We start from the raw sequence: 12,113 nt of genomic DNA on the forward strand, positions 1-12,113 counted from the left end.
AGTCTTGGTTCAGGACTCTCCTGGATTTGTAACAAGAAAGCGCGCTATCACCCCCAACGTGCTATCAACCACGAACCGCTATCACAGGAGAGTCTTGGCACATTCGTTAAATCTCCCCCCAAAATCGGGGGAAACATAATGCGCGTGCGTAGGTTTCCCGCAGAGCCCGCCCCCTTTTTTTTGGGGGGGGGGGGGGGGAGATTTAACGAATGTGCCAAGACTCTCCTGTGATAGCGGTTCTCGGGTGATAGCGGTTCGTGGTTGATAGCGCGTTGGGGTGATAGCGCGCCCTGTTGTGACAAATCTAGGAGAGTCTTGAACCAAGACTAGGGTCGACCCCGCAGTGATCACTCGGGTAAGCCCCTGACAAGAACTACTCGAACGATCACTCACCCTCTCGCGTTGACGTCATGCACCTGGGGCCAGCACCAAGTGGCCCACTCCACAAGCAGGGCACTTTGGGCTGACCCGGGTGAGCCCCTGGAATGACGTCAAAGCTATTCGAACGTACCGGGGCAGACCGGGGTCGACCCAGGGAAGCTAACCGAACGCACACAATGAAAGATGATTTAATTCAAAACACTACTCACAGATAGCTCCATGACTTTGTCCCTCCCGAAGGAATAGAATTTGGAGCATGACCAAAGCCATGCTCCCCCAAAACTAGGAAAGCAATACCTGTGCTAAAATGAAGGTGCTCTCTCTCTTGCCCAAAGGTAAAAATAGAAAGGAGAGCAAGCCTATATACAGTGCGCGACCCAAACCTTAAATTTACACTATATATAATATGTTAATATGTTAATAAAGTTTGTGTGTTTGTGTTAGATTTGAATATTGTCTGACGTGCTTGGTCACAATTAAAAATTACTGTTTAAATTCGAATTCATAAGATAATACAGGCACAGTTACTATTTCACATGACTCGGGCAAGCTTTTGCGTAGTTACGTAAAAGAAATGGTTAACATCCATACTCAATTATTCTGAATGAATGAATGTGTATGACACAATGGTACCAGGGTATGCTCATCTGGCTGTACCTAAGCTAACATCATAGCAACTGAGGCATTCAAATGTAAGCGGTAACTTGTGACCAAGCAAGTCAATGTACCAGACACTATTCAAATCTAACTCGCAAATGGCTTATTGGATTCGACAGTTGAACACTGATGGCGCTCTTGGATTCTCTACATCAGAGCCGTATTATTACTATTATTGTTATTGATTCGGCCATTTTACAAAGAACAATAACAGCAGAGTTACGAAAACTTGCGATTAGAAGACATTTTGTTCCACAAGAAACGCATGGGCGAACACGGGGTGCCAGACTAGTCTGCCTATTGGGTTGTGCTGCATTTGAAGACAACATGGCGTCCAGCAACCACGTGACCAACGAAAACTGGTCCCTCCACGTCGCCACTCTTTCAATACACAGCTCTACTCTACATTGCAACTATGGGTGCATTCGCTTAGCCTCACTTGGTCGACCCCGGTCTGCCCCGGTGCGTTCAAATAGCTTTGACGTCATTCTAGGGGCTCACCGTGGTCAGCCCCCAGTGCCCTGCTTGTGGAGTGGGTCACTTGGGGGTTGCCGTTACCCGAGGTGCATGACAATACCACGAGAGGGAGGGTGTGATCGTTCGATTAGCTCTCGTCAGGGGTCAACCTATATGGAAGCTAATCAAACGCACCCAAAGTTTTTTTTCTCAACACTGTACAGAACTGGAATAACTACTTTATTGGTTGTTGTTGACTACACAGTCAATTATTGTTATTTACAACACACTCCTGCATGAAATCCAACAGCACCTTAGTGCGCAACTTCTTAGGCATTTTGAACTGGTTGTAATTGGCCGTTGAGTTCGCTATAATGTGCGTTTTAAGTTTGTTGAAGGATCCCGGGCGAACGACCTCAACGCAAGCCTCGCATATTGTGCCGAATTGACGATAGTGTTCGTAGAACTCATGCTGTTTTCGCAGGGATTTGTCGAACTGAAAAAAGGAAGAACAAAAATAGAACTTGTTTAAGAGAAGGAATGAAATGAAATTATGTTTTAAAGGCACTGGACATTATTGGAATTACTCAAAATAATTGTTAGCACAACTATTTACTTGGTAACGAGTAATGGAGAGCTGTTGATAGTATACAACATTGTGAGAAACAGCTCCCTCTGAGGTAACGTGGTTTTTGAGAAAGAGGTAATTTATTACTCAAATAATGAAAGACTTCAGCTGAAGCCTTTTGTTACACATCTGAAAGCACGCAAAGTTCTTCAACAAGGCTGTCTTCTTTCATAATTCTCATGTAAATTTGATTATCAATTGAGTTCAAATTTTCATGTTCAAGGTTTAATATTTTATGCATATGTTGGGATACACCAAGTGAGAATACTGGTGTTTGACAATCATCAGACGTGTGCAGTGCCCTTAAAGACGTTAAACTAGATTCACTTTGCTTTCGTGTAATATAGAAAACCTCGCCCGAAATCCACCGACTTTATGCAAGTACGAAATGAAAAGGTTATTCAGATTTGATGCTTGATATTTCCGTGTTATAGAAGACCTCACCCGAAAGCCATCGACTTTGGCTTGATCACTTAAACTTTTGTAAATGTTAAAATACGGTTCACAATCCAGAACCTTGATGTCTCCTCGGGCTTCGTGACGATTTCAGAACCCCCATCTTGGCTGGAATTTCATCTTTGGGAGGGCAAGGCCATATTCATTCTTCCAGTCTGTTGGGGAACCATTGAAGGGCACCCAGGCCAAGACCAGGGCAACATCGCCCATGGCCTCCATGGCTTTCGTAAAATTCCAGTCATGCCCTTTTCAATCAAACTTGTTTTCCAACATCACAAACAGATGGCTTGTAAAGTCCCGTTCATAAAATGCAGTTTCGAGTTTCGAGAAAGCATATTTACCATTGACTTCTGATCAGCAGATAACTGGATTTCCTTGTCTGATTCGAGCTCAACGAAAAGCAAATAAAACATGTCATATTCACCATCTATAAGCAAGAAGACAACGCACAAAGTTGAAGCAATTAATATTTTTGATAGATACAAATTTGTTGCACACTTTTATGGGAAACTTTGGGACGCTAGGTGGCAGCAGACTTACCAGGTAAATTTCCATTGTTTACGTAGTTCTGAGCATGTGGACAATACCGAGAACAATGGATTTTACCTGGTAAGTCTGCTGCCACCGAGTGTCCCAAAAGCCTCCCATTAACCGACTTGTCGTGATATTTTATTTTCTTCAAACCAACTGTAAAATCTGGTTCAAACAGTTACCATTTTTGTCTTCGTACAAAAGTGGGCTCTCTGCGCATGTCCATTCCACTAGAGAAGCTCCATCCCATCCTTCTAAGCTTTCTTGAATGGCTTTATTGACCACCAGTACGTCAATCTTCTCACTGCGTAGATTCAGTAGCTCTCCAGTTCTAGGGAATTAAAACAAAGTGAAACAGTTAAAACACTCAGATAAAGCTCTGTTAGCAGAGCGCTTGTATACATCATAGGGCAAAAACTGTCATACATTGGTCGAGTTGGTCTTTATTGAAAACCGTTTGTTATAAAATGCATATGAGTAGAAAGATGCTGTAAAAGTAGAATACATGCCTCGAAATTGCACGGTTTTCCTTTTACCTCGTCGCTTTTTTAAAACAACTTTCCAACCATATGCATTTTATAACAAACGGTTACAAACGGTTTTTATATACCAACTCGTCCGATCCAAGGCAACGTGTCCCTTTCACCCCAATGCTACACACAGAGGACATACCTGTACATAACGGTAAACACGGGGCAAAACTCGATGAAATCCACAACCTCGACAACGTCGCCCAAACGGTAACGGTAAAACCCTGATGTGGTCGTTATAGCAATCTCATACCTTTGGCCAACCTCGACCTCATCCATTAAGAGCGTATGTGGGCTCTCTTTGGTACTGTAGTGAGAAGAAAATAATACATAATAACTGTGTGGATGTACATCAGCATCAACAGTTCCTTGTGTCATGGTGAATAACTAGAGGTTGACTTAAAGTCACATGGAAATATAGTTTTTTTCTTTCAATCATAAGAGTATATGCTTATGAACAATAAAACACTTTTTTTTAGTAATTGTTTGTCACGATTTGTATGTTAAAAAATAGATAAAGTTGTTTGGGGAGCTGACTCCGCTTACCCCTTTTTAGACGTCAATCGAAAGATGGACGAACCTAACGGAGCGCATGCCAAACTTCGGGTAATTTTGAACCTTTGTGAGGGCATGTTTTTAGCTTGCGATTCACCGTACAGGGTTACCCGAGTGGACCGTCCGCATGGCAGTCATTTAGTGCATGGAGTCTGCTCCGTGACCGTAGTTCTGTACGTAGTCATCATACCGATCAGGTATCAAGACGTAGTGTACGGAGCCAGACTACACATTTTGTGCTCAAATATCGCGCCTCGATTGACGTCACGAACAGCGCCCTCTCGGGTCGGGGCCTCTCTTAAATTTGTAAATAAAATGAGAACTAATATTTAGAACCTTAGTTAATGTTTATCCACATTCCCCTTATCAAAACACATATATGTTAGTGGCAAAAAGTTTATTTTGAAAAAAAAAAACACTTCCAGGTGACTTTAAGTTTTTAAATATTAACAAAACAAGTGTTGCATGGTTTAGATTGAAACCTTTACGAGTTTGTATAATCGGCCTACGGAGTTCGATTGTTAAAGACACTAGACACGTTTGCATAATTGTTTTTCTAAAAAAGTGTTTTTCTGCATTCAGCAGCAATACACCTGGTCGGCATTGCCGGAAAAAACAAAACAATTTTTTTTGGAAACGTACAAACTCACGACTTGGTCCGTACATGTACTTTGCAATTGTGTTTACTCTACGCATTACAGGCAAAGTCTGCCTCGACTGACGTCACGAACAGCGCCCTCTCGGGTCGGGGTCTACTCTTAAATTTGTAAATAACATAAGAACTGATTTTTTTAAACCTTAGTTGGCCTACCCAAACATTCGCGGCCCAACAAGAGTAACAGTTCACAAATGCTAGAAAGTACCAGGCTACTGTTACAAGTCGGAATCTGAACAAGGAACGATCTGGCCGACCCGAAACTGGTCTATCTGCTGCAAACATCCAATGTTGCATTCCTCATGATGATTTTCATTTGGCCTGCGTCCGAACTTGGTAGACCATGGAGGACTGAGAGTTCGTCCACTTTTCTAGCAAATTTGTGAGCAACAAAGCAAAAACCTCACCTTCCATACTACGGTGTTTGATTCTGTTAAAACCCTTTCATTTTTGTGCGCAAGCCAATTAAAATCTGATTAGTAATTAGCTAGTGCTCACTCATGCGGAACAGCAGAGGATTGATTTGGTAAGAATTAAAAAGCTATGACCCTGGTCCACCGAAACTGAGTGCCAGATTTTTGTAAAACTTAAACAAAAAATCCATTTGATACATTGTTTCTAAACGTATACTTTTCTTTTAAACATCCTGTATTACCAATAGTGGCTAGTGACTTCAACGAGTTTGTCTGATCGGTTTGAGTTTGGATGATCATTGCGAGAGGCTTTACCTGAGATGTTCCGGGATAAACTCTACGACCATTTGATGAGGGAGGAACGTATACTGCTGTGGTGTCGTATCCACCCATGTATTCACGCCGATTAACCCTTCTGTGCATGCATAGCCTGACGAGAATAGTCGGGTACCTGCAGTGAAGACAGATCTAACATTATGTTGAGTAGATACAACTTTACAGCAAGTTGTCCTTTCGTTTTGCTTGTCATTTTGTCCATTTTGCTCGTCTTGTGTTTTTGGAGTTGTTGTTTTTGTTTATTTTCGTATTGCAAATACAACGAACCCACACTCTGTTGATTAAAAACACCAGAGTTTGAATCCGGTGTTCTTAACCGCAGGCCATGACACGCCACATATTTTTTATATAGAAAGTAAGTAGACTAACAACTTCAAACATTACTTTGCAGCTAGTCTCGACCACTAGAAAAGCATTGCATACTCATGACAGAAGATAGCTGAAAACACATTGAGCTTCTAGTTATTTCGTAATTACCTTTTGTATATGTTGCATTAAGCTTCTTCATGTACCCAGAGATGTCGATAGTCGATACGTGTGTCATATGAGGCCAGATTCTACCCACGATGCCCACGAAGCCTTTAGCAAACTCCCTCCTCAGTTCGTCTGCTCGCGCTGGGTCTGCCGTCAAAGCTGCGTCCAGAGACCGTCGAATTCCCTCATCGAGCTGTAACTTCGGGTTGACCCTTCCTAGAGTCAGATCCTCTAAAAACATCTCATGTTCGTCTTCCAGCATTTTCAGTGCCCTGTAGACTTGCGAGGCAAAAGGCGCAAAAAACTGGCCGATATTTTTGTCGGTGAGAGCAAAGAGAGTATGGACGTACGTCGCTTCAAAATCGGTGGAAATCCGCAAGCCAATTGGTGGCAGGTTCTGAATAGCGGACATGAACAAGTCTACGATTTTGCTCTCCGGAATGAACATTACTGGCGCAATGCGCATTCCAGATTTCGTGAACTTCTCCGCGGGTTTACAATATAGCATAAAAGCTTTCTGTACCGGGCTCGGCGAGAAAAGTAGGCTTGAGATTGCCAAAACAACTCGCTCAAACTCTTTCGAGCTGACCATCGGAATAAGCTTGCCCTTTCCTGTTGTGCCAGACGAAGTTCCAAATCGTCGCAATTTGGTCGCAACGCAGACGTTCTTTTCCCCGTCTGCCAGCCTGGTGAAGTAATCTCGATAATGCTCATACTTAGTGAGTGGATGCTTCTCACGAAACTCTTGAAGAGATTTGATGTCGCTGAAGCCGTGTGTCATGCCGTACTCCGTCTTCGCATCACGGGCGAGCAGCTTCATAAGAAACTTCTCTTGCTCTTCCATAGGACGTTGCCAGACCTTTTCGATTTCAGAGTAGACAGAAGAGGCCATGAGACTAGGAATCTGCTGCACAAAGTACTCAACCAGTAGAGTCACTAAAGTGTGGGTTTCGGAACAGCATACAGTTGAGATGTGAAGAGCTATAACGGTTGACAATCCGCAAAAACCAGTCAAGATGCCTGGGAGAACGACAAGAAACTCTATTTAAAAGGAACGTACCATTGGTTCTTTGAACCCTTGATTGATTTAACCATCATACTAAATGTTACTAGGTCTACATACATGCAGTAAAGCTAAAAAGAAACTGAACATTTCATTCCAAAAGGTGAGTTTAAAGATTGATGCAAATGAGATACAGTTGAGGTGGTGGTGTCACACCCAGATCACTTTGTTTACAGTCACACATGAAGAGCTTTAAAGGAACATTGCAGAATTGGTTTTGCTAGCAAACAAGTTGCTGGCAGTATAAGCACTTTATGTAATCCACCATATACATCAACTAACAAACCTGTAAAAGTTTGAGATCGATCGGCCATCTGGGTCACGAGAGAATAGTGAAAACCGATTACAAATTTTGCATTGCATCGATGCCCCCCAAAAATGAATAAAACGCTCACTGAGCGATAAACTCAAAATGTGATATCACATTATTTGTTTCTCATCAAATATGAAATTTTAGACTGAAATATTTAAATGGATGTTTTCTACTATCATCATCATTAGACCGTGTAAGTTTTATGTAAATCTGTGATCTTCACGATTTTTGTTTATTACCAATTCTGTAATGTTCCTTTAACAGTTGATTTGTATAGCTGTTATCTACCCGGAATTTACACCGATACTCACCAATGACAGTTTTTATCATCCACGATACATCACTGGTCCAACAGTAGTTGGCAGCATACGCCGTCACCAACCCAGAAAACATCACCCACACCAAACAGCGAAACTTCCATGTTACCGCCATTTTGAAAAGAATTGCTGTTCCTTGTACGGCCGTTCGCGTACAACAACAACACTGATGCAATACGAGGGGGGTGATGGGCTAATAACTGTTGGCGATCAAGATTAGCAAAACCGAAAATGGCCATGGAATTCGTGAATATCTTATCTAAATAAAGTATAAATCTTATCGTTAAAATATGAGTGTAATCTTTAGTAACTGATACGACCTTTGTACTTTTTGCTTTATTTTCTACAATTTTGTTTACTTTTAAGATCAGGCTGAGTCACGACATTGTACGTGTATTAAGGACCAATCTTTAATCAGGAAGGTCACCTACGGTTTAGCGTTCATATCAGTACCGATCATGCGATTGAGTAATTCCATGAAACCGTGACTGCAGTTTTATCCTGGAGCATCTCGGGTATGACTTCCTATAACGACCATACTCGATAATAATAATAATAATAATATTCAAAATTTATATTGCGCCCCTTCCATACAAAATGATCAGAGGCGCAGAACACTTGATAAAAAGCACAGATACCAACAAACAAAGATATTGACAAAAGTAATTAACAACTAAAACTAAACATTGCCTCCGTAACCGATTGTTGTATGGTTAAGTATGTTTTGCTGTTTGTTTCATCGCTTCTGGAGACGAATCTACCTATAACATGACACCGTCGTGCCTTCTTCCTTCCAGTGCATTGTTGTAATATTTGTAGTTTGTTGTGTTTAGATCAGATGTCAACTGTAAATGAATTCCCTTGGATGGTATTATTTTGATAAATGAACTTTTGTTAACTCAGACATGTCAGCCATGATTAGCCAATATTTTTTTTTAGTGACAAGGGTTACGACGTTTGAATTGCTTCTGGTAAAGAAGCTTCTCCGGGAAAACAAGAAACACTGGAAGGGTGGTGCGAGGGGGGGGGGGGGGGGGGGGGGGGGGGGGACTCCACCACGTCCCACTTTGACAGGACTTCAATAACCCGCTGGTACCCAAGACTGGTCCCCGGAACTTGCTTTTCATAACCAGTGGATACAATGATTTCTTTGCATAAAGTGTGTGTATTGGCGTAAGATACAGAATTAGATCCTAGACCTCCATGATTAGATACAGAATGCTACGCCAATGCACAAACTTTATCCAAAAAAATCAAACACAGATCTGTGTTTGATTGGTCCGAGGTGATGTTTGGCATCTGCACTCGCGCTCGTCTGCACATGAATATATTAGTGAAAGGTGAAGATGGAAGGGGGTTGACCTAGGCTAGAGGCCGCTCTCTGGCGTTATTCACCAGCCTTGAAGTGTGACGTCAGATGTTCACGTTCAGTCTTGCACCTCAACCTTCGCTCGACCCCAGTGGCCAGGGCTATCTAGGACCGCTTGTTTATGGGCATGGCCATGGGCTAATTAGCTTGGACATATTCTTGCCCAGAAAGTACGTCACGCGTGCAGTGTATTTAGATGGTGCAGTGTGAGTTTGATGCATGATGACACTGAGCATTTTCTGAATAGACCAATGAGCGTGCTTGACTTTTTTGCCCATCCCAGCGCCCGTGGTTAGGCGCTGGGGCCGAGCGAAAACTCAACCTCGACTTCAAAGTATTTTTGACCGCGCGAGGGCGTGTGTGTACTGAGTTTACTCGATGCACAGCATGTAAAACTAACATGTGCCATCGTTGGTACCATATTGTATACTTTATGAGACTATTGAATCACACAGCATTACATGTACGTCATACAAACTATTATAACACATCTCTTGCTTGTTCTGTATTCTGGTTGGCTGAAACACGGTCACGTGGATGAACTAATAAAGGCTAGTGATTGCGCGCGCGTGTTTTGCGGGAGTAGTACCAGAGCAGGCAATAGTCTTTGAATATAGACCTTTTCGCAAATACTTGGGCGCGCGCGTAAAGCTTGGAATTAGGTGCATTGTGGTCTAGCTGGTATCCAAATTTGATCCATATCTATCCCACAATGCACCTCATTCAACAGTCTGCGCTTGCGCAATGGTATTTGCGAAAAGGTCTATAGTGCCCGCGATAACAGCGTCCTCTCTTGACTTAAACCGTGAACAACAACTACAAAATTCCTTTTTCTGTTTCATTTGACATTTAAGACCGAGCTGTGTTACAAAACACATATTGACTGGCATAATTCGGTAACTAGTGTACGTCTATTCCCCTCGGGCCTGTGAGTGTCCAGAGGAGGGGCCTATCACTCAAACTCCCTCGTGGGAATAGACGTATACTAGTTACCTCGTTGCCAGTCAATATGTGTATAAAAGCAAATCGTTTAACAGTTGCATCGAAAATGGGCTTGTTTGAGAGACAACTGATACTACAATTTCAAATTGGCCACAAGCGCCTCTCTTAAAAAAAAAAAAAAAAAAAATTTAAAGCAGTCCCACAACATCGGTAGACAGTATTGTCAAAAGGCCCACACTTGTTTATCACAACAATGTTCTAATTAGACTTGTGGACAAGTCGTTAAATCGGCCCCACGCGCTGAGATAGTGGTCTCGCGAGATCACTGCTCTCGCGCGAACTCGGCCCCACGCGCTGAGATATTTCGACTCGAAATCGGGGAGCAATCAGTTCGCGCGAGAGCAGTGATCTCGCGAGACCACTATCTCAGCGCGTGGGGCCGATTTAACGACTTGTCCACAAGTCTATGTTCTAATGAGTGCAAAAACATCCCCTTTCGATGAATGTGTGTTAAAGGCAGTGGACGCTATTGCTAATTACTCAAAATAATTGTTAGCATAAAACTTTACTTGGTAATGAGTAATAAGGAAAGGTTGATGGTATAAAATATTGTGAGAAACAGCTCCCTCTGAAGTGACATAGTTTTCGAGAAAGAAGTATTTTTCCACGAATTTGATTTCGAGACCTCAAGTTTAGAATTTGAGGTCATGAAATCAACCATCTAAAAGCACACAACTTCGTGTGATAAGGGTGTTTTTTCTTTCATTGTTATCTCGCAACTTCGACGACCGATTGAGCTCAAATTTTAGGTTTGTTATTTTATGTATATGTTGAGATACACCAAGTGAGAAGACTGATCTTTGACAATTACCAATAGTGTCCACTGCCTTTAAAAGTAAAAAGAAACATTGTTTAAAAACCCCCACAAAAACCCACATCGTCCCCCCTAAGAATGGTCACCAGTCCAAAAGATTGCAGTTCCGGGAAACAATTCAGCCAGATTTATTCATGTACGTCATATCTTTTGCTCTGAGCCACAAACAAACATTATATACATTACTCTTTACTTCCCATTACCCTCCACTGCACTCCTGCCTGAGAATTTATGTGTCGTTTATATTCTGTAAATAAAGTTTAAATAATCATGTTTTTAAAGTTATTTTTTATAAATTTGTTACTATAACTATCTCATGTAAGTAACCCCTTTTTTTCATGTCCCTTGCACCTATTTCTAATATCATCCTACCTTTGTTCTTGCTACTCTTTATTAACTGACCACTGTTAGATGCATCATGTTGCAACTTGCTCTCTAATCCTACCCTTTCGTGTTTCCCTGCAATGTTATCGAACAAAGCATTTTACCACTTTCATGGTCCAGCAATCCATCCTTTCATACTAAACATCCTTTGTCCACACCACATTACTTTTATTGGTTCATAGCCACCAATAGTTGGGGGTCGATTTCACAAAGATTTAAGATTGATAGTAACTGCAAATCAATCGTAGTTGCTATGAAAATGGTGATATCACAATACAAATTACTATGGTGATACTGGAAAATTGTCTTGCGATGAATTTTATTGCTTTGTGAAATCGGCCCCATAGAAACTTAAAAATTGGCTGAAATTTTCCAGCTTCTTTCTGGATCCTTCTAATCCCTTTACCCTCTCTTTTCCTAATGGATATGTATTTGAAGAAGGTCCGGTCTGGATTGTAGGCTTTCAACACATTACTCATAGTATACACATGGCCGTAGATAAAGAGATAGCGAGACAGATGGAGTGTACCCAAAACGCGATAACAAAATAAATACGTTTACCTTCAATAGGGGTCCTATTTGCAGTATGCATCGATATAACGCGATTGATTTTGATAAGGTCTTGAAAAAAGAATAAAAGAACAGACGTTCAGCCAAATCTATGCACTTGCAGGCTAGCCTGCACTCTAAAAACGCCAGGGTCAGAATTTACCCGGATTTCGGGTCCCAGGGAGCTAGACCCATTTGTGGGTTCGTGTCAAGTGACCAGAAATTTTGTT

General features: G+C 41.8%; 1 protein-coding gene across 1 annotated transcript; it reads right to left on the reverse strand.

Annotated features, from left to right (window-relative positions):
- Positions 1–1,759: 1,759 nt before the first annotated feature.
- On the reverse strand, positions 1,760–7,880 carry LOC117288085 (probable indole-3-acetic acid-amido synthetase GH3.8). The gene is made up of 7 exons (XM_033768785.1): positions 7,760–7,880; positions 6,076–7,092; positions 5,578–5,713; positions 3,782–3,946; positions 3,292–3,440; positions 2,920–3,005; positions 1,760–1,990 (listed from the first exon to the last, which is right to left on the reverse strand). The coding sequence occupies exons 1-7, from the start codon at positions 7,878–7,880 to the stop codon at positions 1,760–1,762; spliced, it is 1,905 nt and encodes a 634-aa protein (XP_033624676.1).
- Between the last annotated feature and the right edge of the window lie 4,233 nt (positions 7,881–12,113).

The sequence above is a fragment of the Asterias rubens genome, chromosome 3, assembly GCF_902459465.1.
Source record: "Asterias rubens chromosome 3, eAstRub1.3, whole genome shotgun sequence".
Classification (NCBI taxonomy): domain Eukaryota; kingdom Metazoa; phylum Echinodermata; class Asteroidea; order Forcipulatida; family Asteriidae; genus Asterias; species Asterias rubens.

Bases quoted from the DNA above. Each gene is read 5' to 3' on its own strand.
- LOC117288085 (XM_033768785.1), bottom strand. From the start codon at position 7,880: ATGGCGGTAACATGGAAGTTTCGCTGTTTGGTGTGGGTGATGTTTTCT. The intron at 3,441-3,781 runs GTATGTCCTCTG...TTAATTCCCTAG, and splicing joins GTGTTTACCGTTATGTACAG to AACTGGAGAGCTACTGAATC. The intron at 1,991-2,919 runs GTAAATATGCTT...TCCTTTTTTCAG, and splicing joins CTGCTGATCAGAAGTCAATG to TTCGACAAATCCCTGCGAAA.